Raw genomic sequence first — 21579 nt, forward strand, 5'->3', positions numbered from 1 at the left:
AGAGATCAAGAGAGATTGTTTGTGATGGGATGGAATGTGGGAGAGATTAATAGCAAGCAAATGATTGTGAAAATCCAAAGGGGCCAATGATGTGGCTTGAAAAGTAACGCTTGATTGGTTTTAGGAAGGTGGAGATGGAAAAAGCAGGATTATTAACTACAAAAAGATAGCACTCTGGTCAGTGAAAATCTGAATTTAAAACTTATTTACGTACTTACTGCCTATTATGCCTCCTGGCATGTAGGGCAGCAACGAAGGCCCTCCACTCAGCAGTGTTGTTGTTTCCGTAACATATTTGTTTTACGAGACATGGTTATGAGCTCAACCTCCAACCTGAGGGCCAGTGGATCGCTTTTCGTTTCGCCTCTACCCTTCGACCTGTCCAGCATGGGGGACCCTAACAGGAGTTGAATCTCCCACTGGCATAGCTCTAGGGGTCACTGAGACACACAAGCTCACCGACCACGACAAGGTTGCAATCCAACAGGGAGAATTTAAAACAAATATTCAATATTCCAGGTATATCTGAAACTGAGTTTTATATGGTGTCAGCTTACCTTCCTTTATATCTTGTGTGACCGTGTTCTAAATTCAAGATCCCAGATAGGCTTTTAATGAGATTTTCAACTTCAGCCACCTTCAATTACATCGACATGTACACCAAGGCCTCCCTGTTTCTACAATTGTAATTCCAACTTTGGTGTCATTTATAAACAATGTTGATGCTTCCATACTGCCAGCTTTAAGTCATGAAATTATACTGTAAGAAGCAGGTGCCCCAGCACTGATCCCAGGGGTACATCACAATTTACTATATTCAGTCTTAAAATTAGCCCTTTATACAACTTTTTATTGTCTTTAAAGTAATTTATTATCCATGTTGCTCCCCTTTTCTATGAGCTTCACCTTGGTAACAAGCTAATTATGGGGCACTTTAGTAAACATCTTGTAGAAGCTTCCATATATTTATCAACCATATTGCCCTCATCAAGCTTTTTCATTACCTTGCCTCAACTCTCCATATAACCATATAACCATATAACAATTACAGCACGGAAACAGGCCATCTCGGCCCTACAAGTCCATGCCGAACAATTTTTTTTTCCCCTTAGTCCCACCTCCCTGCACGCGTACCTTAACCCTCAATTCCCTTCCCGTCCGTACGCCGATCCAAGTTATTTTTTAATGATACCAATGAACCTGCCTCCACCACTTCCACTGGAAGCTCATTCCACACCGCTACCACTCTCTGAGTAAAGAAGTTCCCCCTCATATTACCCCTAAACTTCTGTCCCTTAATTCTGAAGTCATGTCCTCTTGTTTGAATCTTCCCTATTCTCAAAGGGAAAAGCTTGTCCACATCAACTCTGTCTATCCCTCTCATCATTTTAAAGACCTCTATCAAGTCCCCCCTTAACCTTCTGCGCTCCAGAGAATAAAGACCTAACTTATTCAACCTATCTCTGTAACTTAGTTGTTGAAACCCAGGCAACATTCTAGTAAATCTCCTCTGTACTCTCTCTATTTTGTTGACATCCTTAAATGAGATTATTTAAACAGAATTTACTATTTGCATACATACTTGGCCAAAAGCCTGTTAATTTGTCCAGGATTAATTTGTTAGATTAAAGTGTCTGGCCACTAATTAGTGGTTTAATTCTTGCTGACTTTTTAACAATTCTCAATTGCGTGTCATTACCTCCATATCCGAGTTGATTGTGGGCTGAACCACATGCAGTTTATGTTTTTACAAGCTTTGTTATTTTGAACATGTGCCTTTTTTTGTATCCCATTTGAACCCAATGATTTATCTATTTTTCTTACAGGCTGCTTTACTGGTCGCTTCCCTTCATAGTCCATTTAGAATTTAATTTCCCTCTTATTTTAGCTGTGGTAACATTTCCCTCAATAAAAACAGATGCATAGTTGTCATTTAATTCTCTAACTATGTCTTCAGCTGCGATCCTAATCAACTCCATCTTTCCATTTATGATTCATTCATTATGTATATGCATATCATTGCTGCAAATTAATCATAAACTCTTTAACCCTTATTTCTTATTTTGCTTCCTCTCCGGACATTCTAAATTTGGCCTGGTTCTTGCTTGCATTCTCAATCTGAAAATTTAATATCTATCATGTTTCTCTGTTTCATTTTATTACTGATCTCTTATATCATTTAGAAAGATAGCACTTTGGTTGTGGCCTCCTTGTGAAGGCAAATCAGTTCACGACATTAACATAAACTGCATCAATAAATATTCTCTTCTCTGCTAATTTAGTTAGTTCCTCAAAATTAGCTAGATACAGTGTGTACAAAGTATCCATTACACAAACATGTTCACTTCCATCAGCACCAATATTTCCTAAGTAACTTTGACCTTGATTATAGATTTCTGTAACTTCCCCACATTAAATGTTGAATTACTAAGACAATAATATCCCGGTGTCTCTCCATCATACGTCCCTAATAATTAATTGATCTTAATTGATCTTATTGACAGGTAAATTTAAATATGGCATAAATAAATAGAAATCTAGAGTCATAGAGAAATGAAAACAGGCCCTTTGGCTCAACTAGTCGATCTCAACCAAGAGCCCATCTAAGTTAGCCCCATTTGCTTGTGCTTGACCCATATCCCTCTAATTTCTTCCTATCCATGTACCTGTACAAATGTCCGTTAAATGTAATTTTATCTGCCTCGCCCCTTTGCAGTTTTTTCCACCTACGCACCACCCTCTGTGAAAATGTTGCTTCTCGGGTTCCTATTAAATCTTTCCCTTTTCACAAACCTAGTTCTTGAATCTCCAACCCTGGGGAAAAGACTGCATTCACTCTTTCTATGTTCCTCTTGAATTTATACGCCTCTATAAGATCACCCCTTGGTCTCCTTTGCCCAATCTCTCACTAACTCTCCTCAAGTCTAGTGCAGCAGGATATTTATGAAGAAAGCAGTGGAACTAAATTCATTGCTGTAAGGGTTATCCCCCATTTTTCAGAAATGTATTTTGCAAGATTATAAGAAAAGGTTGGATTTGACTGCTTTCCTGTAAGGGTTATCACAACTCAGTAATAAAAATGACTGAGTTACAAAGATAATTCCACTTGCATCAGGATAAGTCCGCCTGTGATTTCAACCCATAGATCTTCTGTCATGTTCAAGTCAATGTGTTTAAAATAAAGCTATTAAACTCAACAATCAAAAGGATTAACAGATGTACACCTTCAAATTGCTATGTTAATAGCCTTGATGTAGTTTCGTCTCAGTTTAACATCTTGTAATAGCGCAGTAATCACATAGCATGTATTACTGTCTACATTTTTACATTTATTCTATTCCTCATAAATTGCTGCAATTTTAATAAGAACTGATTTAATTGCTTTCTGAACCGAGGGAGACGGCTTCCATTTAATTTTATCTGTTATGTAAAAATATCTCATAGTTTCTGTCACAAGCATAATTTACTGTGTGTTCCCCCTAAGTCTGTTTTTGAAGGAATTGTGTATTTGTTTAATTATTCCCCCTTAAATCACAGATTATTCAGCAGATGATACCTACCAATCAAGGGATTACTTGGCTGCCACAATGCAGTTTATACCAGGCCATTTTGCATGTGAAGTGGTGTGGAAAACCATTATACATATTCATCCTCGACTGAAGATGGGACCCAACATGGGTGTTGCAAGAGGTGGGCTACATTTAGTTGATCTAGCAATGCATATTCAACAGTTTTTGGATTCACTGCAAACCTGAGCAGATGTTCTCAATAATTAATAGGTATATAAATATTATGAAACACTTCCATAAGTAAGATAGAGCCTTTTTTTGAGTAGTGGGGGAATCTGGAATGAGAAGACATAGCTGTAAATAAGAGGCCGGTCGCTTAAATTAAAAGCATGTTGAAATTTCTTCTTGCAGAGGATGGCGAATCTCTGGAATTCTCTGCCCCAGAGAGTTTTGGAGGCTTGCTCTTGAAGTATGAGAAGGTGCATAAATATCTGAAAGGTCTGGAATTGAGAGCTGTAGGGATCTGGTCATGGGCATTGAGTAAATTGATTGTGACTATAATGAATGCCGGAATAGGCTTGGGCTGCGTGGCTTACTGCAACTAATTTTTGTGTTGTAGTCACTTAATTTGTATGTGGCCATCTCCCACCATCTGGTCTTGGATCAGAGTGGTGTTCCCATTGGCCCCAGGCTAAATGGAATCCGCATTAAAAGATAGTTTGTAACTTTATTGACATTATCCCAAAAACAAAACAGTATTTTGAAGCACACTTATTAGTAAATTACATGCAGGTGTTTTGAAATATGATGGAAATTCTCAACAAACCAGGCGTAGCTGTGCTTCAGTTGAAGAAAAACACCTCCAATGTTAATTTGTCATTTCCCTTGATAGATGCTATGCCTGCCCTTCCAGATGTGTTCAGCCTTTTCTAATTTTCTTTTGTTCAAAATCTAGTTACAAAAGCTCGCAAGGTGAGATAAACCTATATTGAACTATGTCTAATTCTGGGCACCATAATTTAGGACCAACTTGAAGATATTGAAGAGGTTACAGAGGAGACTTACTCGAAGGTTTATAGTGCTGAAGTATTTCAGTACACAAATAAACTCTGGAAGCCAAGGCTATTTTCCTTGGAGGACAAAAGGTCGAGAGTAGGTTTAATCGCTTTAAAACATGAAAGTTGTGATTTATAGTGAATCTTTCTTTCGGGTGAAAGTTTAATAACGTGCCGATTTAAGGTGAAGGACAAAAGAGCCAATCACAATATTTTTTTTAAAATAGCTAAAGTACGTGAAGAGCGGAAGTGATTGGAATTTGGAATCTGCTGTATGATAGACATATTTCTGTACTGGCCTTCAAGAGGAAATTGAATCAATATTTGAAGGGGTTTAAAATCGCAGGGATACCAGAAAGAATGATGAGTGTGACAGAAGTGGCTGCTTATTGAAAGAGCCAAGACACTTGATGGGCCCACTGCCTCTGGCTTGTTTTGATTCTCCAAGTGGTCATATGTCTGCTAGGTTAAAATAGTGCCTTCAGATTTAAATGCAGCCATTATTCCAACATGCACTTCTGGCAAGATGTCTAAAAGGTTGTGGGCATCTAAATTAAAAAAAAAAAATCAAGCTATAGAGGTAATTCAACATTACACCATTTTATATTTAGTGATGAATTTTGCCCCATCCCCTCCCTCTCTCATCCACAGCTATGTGTTGTTGGAAGAAAAGTAGATGTACTAATTTAAAATTTCTCTCTGTATATATTATAAATGGATGACTTATTGTGCATCTTTTTTTTCCAGCTATTCAGGCCCTGCGTTCAGTTCTAAATGCTTTCTCAGTTGTGAACAGGAAAAACATGTTTGTGTACCAGGAAAGGTCTACAAAGTCTGTATTTTATCTCAGGTAAGAAGGCACTCCAAAATCCATTGCCTGTGAGGCTGAAGTAATTGGTATTAACCTGGCAATTTTGCACCAGTCCGAACAATCGGAGAAAGCCAGAGAAACTAAAAGAATCGGATGTAGGTTGGGATTGAAATGTGTTGAGGCAGCAGAGAAGAGGTGTGATCCATGTCTGTTGAGCCGCATCCCTGACTGATGTCCTTGAGAGGGGAAAATTATTAGTTCTGTCTATTTTCAGAAGGCGTTGGTCTCAGTTAGAAACATCCCTGGGTTCATTTTTCAGGCAGCAAGGGTCTCTCAATTGCACACAAGATGTTGGAAAACATTTCCAAATGTGGTTGTAACTTTGGTTTTGTTTCAGTAAAATACCTTTGAAGAACAGTTTCTGGATAATATTGATTCGGTGCTCTGGTTTATAATGCAGTTTAGATTAAAAATATGTATGCCATATAACCATATAACCACTCTCTGAGTAAAGAAGTTCCCCCTCATATTACCCCTAAACTTCTGTCCCTTAATTCTGAAGTCATGTCCTCTTGTTTGAATCCTCCCTATTCTCAAAGGGAAAAGCTTGTCCACATCAACTCTGTCTATCCCTCTCATCATTTTAAAGACCTCTATCAAGTCCCCCCTCAACCTTCTGCGCTCCAGAGAATAAAGACCTAACTTATTCAACCTATCTCTGTAACTGCCAGAAAGGAAAGGTTTTGCTTATGAATGTAGGAGTGGAGGAAGTCGTATCCTGATTTTCAAATGATACCAAAACTGCATACATAATAATTGTAAAGATCAAAGGCAATGCTAGAAGATATTTTAAGATCTGGTGAAAATCGTAAACATTTTGGATTTTTCATTTGAACAGAGTGGAATATAGACCAAATTGGTGAGACCACACTTGGAGTACTCTATGCAGTTCTGGTCACCCAGCTCAAGGAATGATGCCTTTAAGTTTGAAAGGGTGCAGATGAGATTCACCAGAATGTTACCTGGGCTTGTGGGCTTGAATTATATGTGGAAAGGTTGTACAAATTTGGACTATATTCTTTGGATTCTAGAGGCTGAACGCTGTACAATATCATGAGGGACGTGGATAATGTCCTCGTTATTTTTCCAAGTTGAGGATTCTGAACTATAGGGCATAGTGAGAAGTGAGAAGGGAGAGTTTTAAGAGGGACCTTGGGGCAATATTTTCACTCGGAGGGTAGTCTAGCTGGAGCTGAACTACCAGAGGAAGCTCTAGGTGGATATGATTATGATTTTTAAACAACATTTAGCCTGGTATACAGAAAGGAAAGATTTGGAGAGGTATCGATGAAATGAAGGGTTTGGAAATCTAGATTGAAATGAAAATAGTGAAGAAAGACTACGCAGTGAAGAAAGCTAATGGCATGTTGACCTTCATAATGAGAGGAGTTGAGTATAGGAGCAAATAGGTCCTAGAGTGTAGTGTAGGTTCATGAGGTTAATTCCTGGGATGGCGGGACTGGAATATGATGATAGAATGGAACGACTGGGCTTGTATTCACTGGAATTGAGAAGAATGAGAGGAGATTTTATAGAGACATATAAAATTATTAAGGAATTGAACCTGCTAATGCAGGAAACATGTTCCCGATGTTGTGGGAGCCCAGAACCAGGGGCCACAGTTTAAGATGTAGTGGCAGGCCTTTTAGAACTGAGTTGAGGAAAAACTGTTTCACACAGAGTTGTGGATTTGTGGAATTCTCTGCCTCAGTAGGCAGTGGAGGTCGATTCACTGGATGCATTCAAAAGAGAGTTAGGTAGAGCTCTTAGGGCTAGCAGAATCGAGGAGTATGGGGAGAAGGCATGACAGGGTACTGATTGTGGGTGATTAGCCTTGATCACGTCAAATGGCGGTGCTGGTTTGAAGGACCGAATGACCTACTCCTGCACCTATTGTCTATGTATCTGTGTAAATGCACTCGCCCAGTAAGCCATCTTGATCTGTGTGAACAAAATGGGCTGAAGAGCCTGTTTCTTTACTGTGTCACTCTATTACTTTAAATGCTATCAATCAATCAATGCAAGTGTTGGGCCAAATGGCCTGTTTCAGTATTCGGTAAAATTCTGTCATAATTGCTCAATGGATCATGTTGAATTAAAATAAATACAAATGATTTTGTCATTGTGTTTTAAGCACATCAAATATAATTCAGTTTCTGCCTTTTCCTTTTGCTCTGTGTTATTCTGACAGGCTGTCTGAGACAATATACAGTGGAAATACACCCGATTCAGATAGAGAGTGTCAGTCCATGCTGTTTTCTCGTTCATTGGCTCTAACACGCAGTCAGGAACCAATTCTTGTGGACGACCTTGGGGTAAGATCAAATCAGGAACATTTTATAAACTCTTAACAGCTCAACTCTTAGATGAGTCAGGATAAACTCTGCAATCATATCGGGCTGCAGAATGCATTGCTAAAATTAATGATTGTAACAGAAAGCCTATCAATATTTCAGAAAAGGTATGTGAGTGGTTGTACATTTGTTAAAGAATGTGTGATATTGTGATGTTATAGCCTTGATTTGTTCAATGAATTGAACAAATTTGAGAGATTAAATGTTTTGTCTCAAATGTACAGGCCATTGGCAAGACCACGCTTGCCATTGTGCACTGAGCGCAATTCTGGTCATCTAGCCATGGCAGGAAAGTTATTAAGATGGAAAGGGTGTAGCAAAGATGCACAAGGATTTTACCAGGACTGGAGAGCTTGAGTTATAGAGGGAGATGGGTTGTCTAGGACTATTTCCCGGAGCACAGGAGGCTGAGGGGTGTTATAGATGTGTATACAATCATGTGGGAAGTATATAGGGTGAATGAATAGATTTTGTTTCCCTGGGTGGGGAAATCAAAAACTAGAGATCATATGTTTAGCGTGAAAGTGGAAAGATTTAATAGGAACCTGAGGGGCAACGTTTTTATACAGAGAGTGATGTGTAAACGAAAAAAGCTGCCAAATAAAGTGATTGAGAAAGATAACATTTAAAATACATTTGGACAGGTACATGGATAGTAAAGACTTAGAGGAATACTGGCCAAATGCAGGCAACTGGGACCAGCTTAGATGGGGCATCTACGTTGGCATGAACAAGCTAGGTCGAAGGACCTGTTTCTATGTTCATAGTGGCCGGATAGATCTTTTTATTCCCCCCTGAGTTAGGAGCCTGAGGTCATGACCTTGTGAAGGTGTATAAAATCATGCAGGGTTCAGATAAGGTGGATGGTCATGGTCTTTTTCCCGACGTAGGGGAGTCTAAAACTAGGGAACACCGGTTAAGGTGACGATGGAAAGATTTAATTAGAACCTGAGGTGCATTTGTTTGTAGAGGGTTTGGTGGGTAAATAAAAGAAGAAGAAGCTGTAGAAGAGGGTACAATTACAACATTTAAAAGACACTAGACCAAGTACAGGCCCGTTGAGTCTGCTCCCCCAATGGTGTGATCCCCCAACCCAATATTCCACCATGCACCCGTCTCCTCCAACGTAACTGAACCCGTTCCCAAATGTAAGATTCCAGCACTCCCCTGCCTCCCTCCCCTGCCTGCTGCAGCAGTTCCAATTGCAATACCAATTGGCCCTCCCCCTCCTGTTGAAGCACTTGCTGTGATATCCCATTGAGGTGAAAAGTTCAGAGTGTTCCTGTCTTGCAACTTTGTTTTGAAGTGTGTTGGAAGCTGATAGGAAGGAGCAGCTGTCAACGAATCAAAAGGCAGCCGGACGCAGGACGGCAGGCGGCAGCCACACAGTTTTAATATATAATAGATAGATAGATTTGGACTGGTACATGGATAGAAACGGTTTAGAGTGATTTGGCCTAATACAGACAGATGGGACTAGCTCAGACAGACATCTTGGTGAGCATGGCCGTGCTGTGCCAAAGGGCCTGTTTCCATTGTACATAACTCTATAACTAGATAATTAGGTGGACACCTAGTATAAGACATTATCAGACCACTTCTCATAACTTTTGATTTTCTTTTCAATCTAGATTTTCAAACACTCTGATTCCACATCCTCCCGAAGTGCAGAGTCATCACGTCCCATAGGCCAAGTGGATAAGCACATTCTGCTCATGGTACATGGCGTAGGACAGGCAGGTAAGTCTGTTACCAGCACTACAACAGGAAGATTATCCTGGGAATTCAAGAGCTGCAAATTAAAAAATGGTGTCTGAGAGAAACAAGTAAAATTGGCTAATAGATGTCAAATTGACTAAATTTAGCTCCAAATGTTTGACGTAATATCAAGAAAGCCCTTCTAATCAAATTATTCTTTTAAAATGTCAAGTCTTTGTTGAAATGTCGTGTATACTGTCATCTGGATGTGAGGACTCTCTCTCTCTCTCTCTCTCTCTTTCTCTCTTTCTCTCTTCTCTCTCTCTCTCTCTCTCTCTCGCTCTCTCTCTCTCTCTCTCACTCTCTCTCTCTCTGTGCACTTTAACCACATGTGATTTTTTTTTTCCTGTTACAAATCTCAAATTGTGGAGTACAGTGGAAAATAAAAAAATGATGGGTCTTTGTCCCAAACATTATGGAGGGCACTGTATGTACTTTATAGGGTATATTGTCTTTATTAGATTATATTTATGAGTATTTTGCAGTAATTACAATATAAAGTGCTGTTATTATAGATAGTTTGAAAAACGTTTCTGGTGTTTACAGGGCCTGAGATCACAGACGAGTTGGTGAAGGTTCTGCGGAGGCGTCTGGATGAGGCAACACTTGATATCATTACCGTCATGCTTGTCAGGAACTGTAAACTGACTCCTGCTGATGTAGAGGTATAGCAAACTCTGCAATGTAATAGACACAAAATGCTGGAGTAACTCAGCCGGCAGGCAGCATCTCTGGAGAGAAGGATGGGTAACGTTTCGGGGTCGAGACCCATCTTCAGACTGATGGTCTCGACCCGAAACGTCACCCATACCTTCTCCAGAGATGCTGCCTGTCCCGCTGAGTTATTCCAGCATTTTGCGTCTATCTTCGGCTTAACCCAGCATCTGCAGTTCTTTCCTACACATTTTGTCTGCAATTTAATAACTATAATGAAGAGGTGGCTAGTTGCAGGGAAGTTATCAATATCTCACCAATTGGAAGTATGAAGCTGAAGCTCGATGTTATGTGGTTAAAGTTGCATTTGCTTGAGGGAAATGATGGTAAATATCCCTTCTTAACTGCTTAACCATCTGCTGCAGTAGCAACTCTAAATGGACCAAGTTCAGTTGTTGAGCCTGCAGTGGGGAGCAATTTACTGAGTCTTGCGAGCAGCCACATTCACACAGCCCAGAGAATAACATCAGGTGAAACTAGTCTAAAACCACTTGCCCAAAGTCAGAGTTGTAAAATAAAAAGCCACATTGTGAATGAAGGACCGTAATCATTTTTATCGAATCACAAAGCAATGTTGATTCCATTGTGTCAGAAAGAATGGCAGACGCTGGTTTAAATTGAAGATTGACACAAAACACTGGAGTAACTCAGCGGGCGGGACAGGCAGCACCTCTGGAGAAAATGAATGGGTGACATTTCAGGTCAAGACCCTTCGTCAGACTTTAATGTTGATTCCAGTTCAGTTGTGATGCTGCAAAAGAAGCCCACAAGATGGCAGCAGTGGATTGTTACAATAACTTGATTGATTTTGTTTTCAAAGATGAAAACTTTAAATCACTTTAAAGCTTAATTCAGCAGAAATATCAATATTATACTAAAACTTTTCCCTTTGTTCCCAACATTCTAAATTTCCGTGTGTATGCAGGGTTGTGTTGGCAATCTTTTAATCTCCTTAATTTGCATCTTCTTGCAAAACGCCTGGCCACAGCCTTCCCATTTTCACACATGCTGCTCACATTTTTTACCTCGACGGGATAAACGTCTCCCCGTCGCATTCCAACCAATATTTCCAAAGTTTAAAAAGTTTTAATCGTTTATTTCAAAAAATTAACTGCTTTTCTGTGGGAGATTCTTACAGCACTTTCCATTGATGATGTCACAGTGCCATCTCACAGATGTCCAATCACAATGGATCTCATTTACATATGACATCACAATGGGACGGGTGGGAGATTGCAACATTCACGTGTCTCCACGAATGCAAACCTGGTGTGCACAATCGATAAGATCAAATAGAACAAGTTGTCCTCCTACTCCATCTCTAACCCTCCTCCCCCTCTGCCCAGCTCCCTCTCTGCCCAGCTCCCTCTCTGCCCAGCTCCCTCTCTTTCCCCCCCCCTCTTTCTATCTGCTCCCCCTTCCTCTCTGCCCCACCCCCTCCCTCTCTAGGGAGTGGTGAGTATTGGGCCCTATGGGTGAGTGGTGGAATATTGCGATTGGGGACCAGCCCTCCTCCCCTGTGACGCTGCATGTCCCCTCCTTACCCTCTCCCTCTCTACCCCCCTCCCTCTCCAACCGTGCCTGCGCAGTTGGGGGCTATGCGTGAGTGGATAGAGCGGGGGATAGGGGAAAATGAACAAATAAATAATATTAATATAATATCGGGGGGGGGGGATGTGTGTGTGTGTGTGTGGTGGTTTGTGTGTGTGTGTGTGTGTGGTGGTTAGTGTGTGTGTGTAGTGGTTAGCGTGTGTGATGCCTCAGGCCGCCCCCTCCATGGGTCCCACTTGGCCTACTATATATTAAAAAAACCTTTTTATCCACTGTATTCCAACATTTTTAAAAATGTTCCCTTGAGTGGCCATGGTCAACATGATTTTGATTTTTCTCCCCATCCAGTTTATTCAGCCTCCTGGGACAGGTCCAACAGAAGTGGTGCAGTTTACGATCTCTCACAGATGTCTACCTTGGCTTTATGCTGCTGCACATTACCTCCGCCAGAACCTGCTCATTTTCCTTCATACGCCAAAGTACACAGACAGTAATGTGGAGCATCATTTCCAGGTAGTTTTCTGGTTCTGAAGATGTTGTTTTATCCTTAGAAGCAAAACATGCAGTATTTCTGCTTGGTAAAGGACATGGTCAAATGTGCACAACTGTACCTATCTCTATGTGCCTACATTCTGCAGTGTTTCAGTTCTGTGAATGCTGCTGATTATATGCGTCCGATTTCTAATGGATCAACTTGGGTCCGATGTAGCCTGTTTTAAATTAAATGCTTAATTTTAACTTTAAGTGCAGCTTAATCAAGCCCAATCCAATAATAGTCAGATAGTCATAATAATAGTCAGGGGTTATGGGGCGAATGTGGTTGAGAGGGGAAGGTAGATCAGCCATGATTGAATGGTGGAGTAGACTTGATGGGACAAATGGCCCAATTCTGCTCCTTGAACTTATGAGCTTATTTGCAGCATGGACAGATGTTGAATCGTGGCTAGAATTTTAATTTTAATTTATTGCTTATTGTGAAGATTCCACATCATAAGCAGCAGCAGATGGGAGATTTAAAAACTTCCTTTTGGAATCTAATTTACATTTATGAAACTTTGAGCTTCCCACTCAAAAACAAAACTTGTCCATAGAGTGACATCCCTGTGGAAATTCATGGAGAGTATACATATTATAATTCCGCAGTTACTATATCTACCCAAGTTGTCATCTTGTCAAATATCCAATTGCGGAGTTAAATCTGCAAATTGTTACATAATACGAATTAATTAAATTAATTGAGCACCAAGTATTAATGACTTGCTGTTGCGTTGTATCTGTGTACTGTGATTGGCACAATCATGCGTATCCATGTGCTGTTCTTTTTTCTTGTATCTACTGAGTGTTAACAAGTGTCATTCTCGTGTTAACAAGTGTCATAATGTATAAGTGGATTGGGTGAGGTGAATATTTTATGATGCATTGATCTGAGATTATCTTTGCTGACGTGAAATTGCCTCATTTTAAATTTTTGCAGCACTACCCTCATGGAAAAAATGTATCTGATGCAGACATTTACCTCTACAATAAGCCTGGTGGTCAAGGAACTGGTGGGAAAGGTAATAATTTCCATTTAAACTTGATGAAATCTGCATCAATTTTTAAAGGGACTTTCATCTCTCTTACAAGTAAATGGAAAACCATATCAACATTAAAGTTTAGTCATGCATTTATATAAATGGGATATTCTGCCCTAAATCAGTGTAAAGTGGCTATTTGTGTAAAATGTAAAACATAGCTCGATCTTAGGATCCACTTTTTCCTTCCATTGTGTATCCAGCTTCATTCTGAAATCAATTCACTACAATTGAAGTACTTAAAATTTCTTAACTAAGTTTTCTCGCAATTATTTATCTATTGGCATAAGATCCTATCAGATGTTGGTCAAAATGTTTTGCATGGTAGTTAATTGAGTAGGGTCCTATATTACCTCGGCTGCCAAAATTATAGCTAGACATGGCCGTTATTCCACATGCTACATAAGTGAGGGTGAGAAAACTACTCTGTCAATACCAAGATCTTCCCGTATGGATTCAATTGTTTGAGGGTTGTTTTTTTCAAGTAACTCAGCAAGCTATTAGCGCTCTACTTTGGGATGCACAAATACTGCTTTACAGACAAGCTGCGGCAGCCTATAATGATTCTAAGAGATGACCATTCATGACATGACATTCGCCGTCCCATCAGAACATTTTCTTTTTGTATAGAAAGCAAGAAGCAAAGACAGCAGCATTTTCAGAGCGAAACCAATCTTGCAGCTATTAATTTGCTTGCTTGGTACCCTTCAATTACATTTTTTTTCTTGGCACAAGCTGTGCTTGTGTTTCAGGGGACAGGTCTTATTTTAACTTGAAGGATTTCACTTGGCCTATTGCATTGGGTGTATTTATCAAGGAGTAGTAGTGAAGTGTCATAGCTTGTATTGGAAATGTTACCAAGGTTGAAAAGAGTAGAATTGAAGATAAATGGGTAAATATTCATTCTAAGAATCTGATACTGGGTGTGGAGAATTGAATTAGGACTAAAGAAAAACAGAATGTTAGTGAAGTGGAGAGACACTTGTTTCGATAGTTTATTAGCTGCGATCAATAGTTTTAAGTGCATGACACACTATTTACCTAAAGATATTGGTGAGTTAAAGGTATAAATGTAACTTTATTTCTTGACTCTGAAAAGAACAGATATCTGGATATGGTTGTCTTCAGAGATGCATAATGATATTTAATAAGGCAGTGCACTCAAATGGTTTCCTTAATAAAGAATGATACATGATCATGTGTATAACTTGAGATCGTAATCTAATGATTTATCTTCAGTTATAATATAATTTAATTTTAATAGAACCAATATTTAAGGAAATGAATATTCCAACAAGTTGATCTGATGCGTGAAGAAATAAATGAGTGGAAGGTCTGTTTCACACTGAGAAGCTTAATTCTAACTAAGTAAGGCAGGATGTAAGATTTTAAACAAAATTTGGAAATAACTTTTTTTTGGTGTTTTTCTTTGCAATTAAACGCCAACGATGTCAGTGCTAGGAGGAGCAACACTTCATCAAATGTTGTCCCTCAGTACCAGCATCAGCCACTCTTGGTTAAATATAGGGAACCCAGCTCCATTTGCTGTGGAAGAGTTTTGAAGGAGTTTGTACTGCTGCATCAGTGTGAACGTTCAGTGTCTCTGTATATGGTCAGAATACCAATTCCTTTGCGATCCCTGGGAAGGCTAGTGTTGTCTGAGCAGATTTCACAGAGGACGTTTATAGCCAATACTCAAGGCAAGTTTAACACTGGTCTTTTTTTTAAATTTTACCTCGGGTTTTAAAAACCATGGACATTTTGCAAGTTTTTTTTTAATTGGATAAAGGTTGTAGTGCTTTGATGTGGAGGGAGCAATAGTGTGTTTGAATAAAATATCCAAGGGGACAAGTACATAGGGGAATGCAGAGAAGACAAGGGAAAGGGAGGGCAATAATACTGTGTAGAGAGGGCAGTATTACGCTGATGGATGGGAGAAGACATGGGAAAGTTAAAGTTAACCAAGAGAGATAAGGCCAAAATATTACTGGCTGTGATTGGGAATCATGGTGCTGCAGCAAGTGGGGGTTTTAGGGGAATTGATATTTTTCTGGGGATCAGAGGAGAAAAGGGGAGATGGAATCCTGGCGGATGTGGGGAAGGAAGATATAACATGGGATTCTGTAATAAGATGAATTAAAAATGTTGTGGGAATAAGAAAGTACTAAAATAGGGTTAGCATCGGGGGGGAGATACTAGCATGGATAGAAGGTTGGCTGAATGGCAGAAGGCCAAGAGGGGTCTTTTCCTGGTTGTTTCCCATTGACTAGTGGTGTTCTGCACAGGTCGGTGTTGGTGCTGTTACTCTTCACTAGTGGGAGTGTCTGGGACCAGTGAGCACGTCCCCAGAATAAAAGGATGTACCTTTAGGAAGGAGATGAGGAGGAATTTCTTTACTCAGAGGGTGGTGAATATATGGAATTCATTGCCAAGACTGCTGTGGAGACAATGAAGTCATTGGGTTTTTTTATACCGGAGATTGACAGGTTCTTGATTGGCAAGGGTGTCATAGGTTATGGAGAGCAGGCAGGAGAACAGGGTTGAGAGGGAAAGATAGATCTGCCATGATTGAACAGCAATGGCCTTATTCTGCTCCTATGACATGAATTTATGTAAGCCATAGCTGATTTGGAGAATACATGGGAGATTATGGGAATGCTTGCATGATAGAATAATGGCAGAGAAAGAGAAATATCAGTTTTGCAGGGTACAAATTGCTCATTTGAAATATAGCTGACCACAAGAATATTTAAGAGGTATTTAACAAAATCTGAAACAGGATTAAAATATCTGATAGAATTATGTTTGCATGCCAATGTTTTGTGAACTTAAAAGGTAGTGAACTGGAACTTAATATTAATAATTGGTCATTATGTTGTAAATTGTCTGATGTAAGCAAACATTGCTCACCTTGGTAATAATTATCTGTCAGCATTGTGAATCTTCTCGTTGGTGAAAGTGTCATGTTTCTGCATCATAATGGTGCTGATTCCTTTTTAAAAAATACTGATAGAAGCAGTATTTTTTATGGCAATCACAACTACAAACGATTGTCTGAAAAGGCCTTTTGCTTTTACTTGCTTTGCCTACCACTGTAGATGGCTAATGAGAATGCTTATATCAATAGCTCAGCACCATGTATTTGAGGAAAGGGGTAATATATTTTGCAGATTTCTTAGTATGTTGGCTTCAGCCATTTCCAGGTATCACTGGGCACTGATGTTCATAAATTAAATTGATTCAGTCTTTCAACAAGAGTAGGCCACTCAACTCCTGCTTATTGAATGACAGCTGATATGTTTTGAGGCTCCATTTACACTTCAGTCTCACCATTCCTAGGCCGCATACCTTTGTATAAATTGCAACAATTGACCCTGCTTATTTTATTTTAGTTTAATTTAGAGCTAGAGCATGGAACCAAGCCCTTTGTCCCACCGATCCATGCCAACCAGGGATCGCCCATACACTAGATCTATCGTGCATACTATGGGGCAATTTACAGAAGGCAATTAACCTACAAACTAGCACGTCTTTGGAATGTGGGTTTTAACCGGAGTACCCCGAGAAAATTCACGCAGGTCACATGGAGAACGTACAAACTCTGTACAGACAGCACCCGCAGTCACGATCGAACCCAGGTCTCTGGCCTGTAAGGCAGCCACTCTACCGCTGCACCACTGTGCCGCCCTTATTGGGGCATGGCCTATTAGGGAAGTAAGTTTTCATCAGTTCATGTGTGAAAACATGTTTTCTTATTTAATTCCTAATTATTTACAATTGCACATTATGTCATTCACAATCAGGAATAATTTCTCTATCTACTCTTATTTTAATTATTCAACTTTGTCCACCTCAAGCAATGCGAGCCACAATTTGCCAATCTTCCTTTATAAGCTTACTATTTAAGGTCTTCTGTCATTCTGGTGACTCTGTTCTGTCGCACTGCCAAGGCCAAATGTGTCTTTCCTGAGATTCATAGCCAAAGCTGAATGCAGTGCTCCAGATGGTGTTTGATAAAGACTATACAACTGAAACATTTTTTTTCTCTGCTTTCGTATTCCAATCCTATTTATATAAGCTCAATATTCCATTAGAGAGTTAGATTATTTTCTATGTATCGGCTAGATTTTTTTTCACAGTTTTTTGTATATAACCTCTTCTCTGCTCTGCAAACTTGTAGCTTAGAATTAAAAAAATATTGCAGTTGGCCTTCCTCAGAACTGGTGTGGGTGTAATCCGTGCTCATCTTGTCCGTTTCATCCACCTTGCCCGTGTCTCTTTGTAAACTGTCTCCCTCCATTCAGACAAGTTATTTCATCTCCCTGTTTGGTGAGACAAAATCACTAAGGTTAACTGGACTGATTCCAACACAGGAAGAAACTTGATCTCAAGGTTTCACTGCGTAGTGTTGACATCTAGAGTCAAACTCACTGGACACAATCCTTTCATTGGGAGTTTTCTGTGCTGTGTTTGATGTACCCTCCCACAATATAAAGATTGGGGCCAGGAGTTCAGCAGCCTCTTAGATCAAACTTACCCTACATCACTCTCTTTGTTGTTGAACATTTTCTCCTGAGGATCTTGCAGCAACATTTCAGAAATATTTAAGAGTTTCTTTTGGGAGGGAGGGGGGTTATAATTGAAGCAGCATCTTAATTAATGTAGAGAACTAGTTGTTTTGAACCTTTTATGTTTGCCCTATTTATTTCCTTGCTCTCCAACAAATAGTATTAGTGCCACATCTTCCTTACAGCTTCTCTACAGCAAGAACAAGCAGAATTGGCCGAGTGGAAAGAGCAGCGCTAACAGAGCTCTCCAACATTTTGTTAAACAGCAGTGCTTGAAATGCTAGATGTTGCGGTTCCCTTTCAAATGGATGGAACCGTGCTGCGAGCGGCGTGGGATTTTGGATGTGCATTTGCTCAGTACCTCTGAAAATGTGAGAAGAGTCTGTAAATCTGTCCTCCACCTTCACCCCCCCCCCTCAATGCTGAAGTGGAGCAAATGTCTGATGACCTTGAATCTCAGAAGGAGGTCATTTAGCTCATCGAGTCTCTGCCCTTCTTCAGAGTGATCCCATCAGACCCATTCCCCACTTATTTCTATGTAACCTATTTATCTTCTGCATGGGCATCAACTACCTCCAACCCCATCTCTGATTCTCCGGTGCCCATGTTCACCGGGATTGATTTACAACCTGCATGCCCTTGGGACAGATGAGGAGACCAGAGCAGCAACTAAAACCTATGTGGTGTACACATTTTGTACAGGAGATCAGGCTTGGACCCAATTACTGGAGCTGTGAGGCAACTGCTATTTACTGTGCCAATGTCATTGCCATTGTAGATGCTGGTTTTACACTGAAGATATACACAAAATGCTGGAGTAAATCAGTGGGCCAGGCAGCATCTCTGAAGAAAAGGAATATGCAACGTTTTGGGTCGAGACCCATCATCAGACTGATGGGGTCTGGACCTGAAACGTCTCATATTCCTTTTCTCCAGAGATTTGCCTGCAGTTACACCAGCATTTCGGCCATTATCCCTGCCTTTTTCTTAAAGCTAGCATTTTTTACATGACTTAAACACAGACGAGAACTGAATCATCTGAATGCATTAGCCTTTTTTTCTATAGTTCATTTCTTCATTCTAGGTTTTGTTAAGTTTGTATAGAGCCTCTCTTCTAATCATATGATGTTAAAGGTATTTTAGGTGCAAAGCCATCTATGAATTTTCTTTCATTGATGTAGGTACCATGGTGGAACTTGTGCATCATCTATTTCCACCCTCCCACTTCCAAGGTATTGCTTCTTTTGTAAATGCAGCAGTGTGCTTTTAAAACCCTTTCTCACAGCTTATTTATGTTGTTGATTGTCTTTTCGGAATCTCCCAATCCCATTTCATTACCATTTTGAGCATAGTCACCATGACCTATTATTTTGGCACAAAGTAGCATTTGATTTCATGCCAATTAGTACTCAAGTGTGCGGACTTCTGAGGGGAGGGTATTGTTAATGTTGCATGTTGCTGCTGTTGCGCTCTGCTGCATGTTTAACAGTAGGTTATTTATAGTACATGGTAACTGTGGTTCCTAATGGCTTTACCGAACAGTTAAAACAAATCTCTCACCTATTATATTTTGCTGTTACTCTCTGCTGAACTGCAATTTCTAAAGTGATGGCCAGCACAGTGGGCAGAATTGGCTTTTTTGAATCTCTCAATCCCATTTTGTTGCCATTTTGGATATGGGCACCATGATCTGTTATTTTGGTACAAAGTAGCATTTGGTTTCATGCCAATCAGTGCTTTAGTGTGCATGAACTTCTGAGGAGTCTAATTTGAACTTGGGGGTTTCCAATTTGTTGCCTCAAACACAGAACGATTCAGATTTGATGTTCCATTCTAGGGTCATGCGCAGAATAACACTCTGTTGCAGCACTTTTGGATGAACCTATAATCCAAGACTCCATTTGCCTGCTCGAGAGATAGAAAAACTTGTTTGGGCCAATTTTGAAAACGACCAGGGGTGTCAGTCATTATCTACTTAATTAGCATTTTAAAAATAAATTTCTGTTCCATATCGCATTGTTGATTTGGAGAGCTTGATTGTACATTAAATGGCGGGTAACCTTATCGAATTTACAACAATAAATGCACATGAAAAGTATTGTATTGCCTGCCATGTGCTTTAAAAACAAACCATTCCTTTCAAAAGAAGTTTGACTGGTATTATGTTGAAATGCATTTTGGTTTAAAGTTTAAAAATGAGAAAGTTCTGTGTTTTCAGTGATTTTATGTATCTGCCCACTGTATAGATCTATAGTAAGTTCAGGGAGGCTTGAAGAGTTCTTGGGTGGTTACTGTAGAGACTGAAACAGAAACTACTACTCCTGTTCAGAATAACTAAAACCTCCAAAGAAAAGTAATTGATTTAACATTTTGTTACCTTTCACTCTCCAAAGATGCTGTCTGACCAGATGAGCATTTTTAACAATTCTGTTTTTATTTCAGTTTTCCGACACCTGCAGTATTTTTAATTATGTACAGATTAAAGTTTGCCTGGAAAGATGTTTGATCTTCCCATCTGGTTGTTGCTGCTTCTGCTACCTTGTTGTCCTCTGAGACCTTTTGGCAAAACGCAGTATACAGGCACCTTATATTATATATGGGGGTTACATGCTTGAAAAGCAGTGCGTAATTCAAAATGAATAAATTATACATATACATGACAACGCTATCAGCAGTTAATTTGAGTGTGTTATTCTGAAATTACCAGTGTGTAAATCAAGCTTTGGTATTAAAGGAACAAGTGAATTATTTAAAAAATGCATAAATCAAACACATAAAATGTGGGGTATTTTTATACGTATCAGCGAGCTATGATTAAGGGGTTCTACTTTCAACTGTTTTGAGGACTCATGGTAACCTTAAGTTTAAGCATGAGGCAGACTTATTCATTATTTTTATTACTACAATTATAATTGGTGAACATCGTTTAGTTTAATATGTACATAGGTTTGCAAAGCTAGTAATAATTTACAACTTAATATTTTAGGACCAGAAAGATTTTGTGACTATTACATGTAATGTACCAGAAGCAGTGAATTTTTACAGCCTAATTAACTCTATAACTATCAAATATTATTGGTTTCACTGCTACCTTCAGTTTGTTGCGATGGGATCTTTTAAACGAGCAATTGCACCTCCATATCATCTTAAACAAGGCCAATATCCTGAGATCATCCTGAAGGATTTAAAATGCAAATTAGTGTTTAAATGGGATTTGGAAGAGGCTTGGAGGTTGAAAATAGGTGACTGATTTGGGGAATGAATTCTGGAGCAGAGAGCTGAGGCTGCTGAATCTTTACAAAACCTACAAACTTAGCGACTGAAATTGGGGTGAGACAAGAATGAGAATGTTAAAATCCAGGCTTTACAAGACTGCAAATCTATGCAGTTCAGAGTGATGAATGGATGAACCTAGATGGTATAGAGATGCTTAATAGTTTTGAATGAGCTCAGGCTAATGGAGATTGGAAACTAACGCCAACTAGGTAAGCATTGGACTGTAAATTCTGGAGATCACAAGTATGCATAAGTATTTTAGCAACAGGAGAATCAGGTTAGGGCTAAAATTAGGGAATCCGACAGAAATGAAAATATAAAGAAGCTGTATAAAAGAAAAATATGTAAT

General features: G+C 39.5%; 1 protein-coding gene across 1 annotated transcript in view; it reads left to right on the top strand.

Moving 5' to 3' along the window:
• The window catches only part of szt2 (SZT2 subunit of KICSTOR complex), a 174926-nt gene that overhangs the window by 84875 nt on the left and 68472 nt on the right, over positions 1–21579 (top strand). The window contains 7 exon segments of the mRNA XM_055641515.1: positions 3538–3690; positions 5312–5414; positions 7627–7750; positions 9421–9529; positions 10094–10212; positions 12161–12325; positions 13287–13368. Of these exon segments, the coding sequence (XP_055497490.1) occupies positions 3538–3690; positions 5312–5414; positions 7627–7750; positions 9421–9529; positions 10094–10212; positions 12161–12325; positions 13287–13368 (855 nt within the window).

This window comes from Leucoraja erinacea, chromosome 10 (genome assembly GCF_028641065.1).
Source record: "Leucoraja erinacea ecotype New England chromosome 10, Leri_hhj_1, whole genome shotgun sequence".
NCBI classification, from domain to species: Eukaryota; Metazoa; Chordata; class Chondrichthyes; order Rajiformes; family Rajidae; genus Leucoraja; species Leucoraja erinaceus.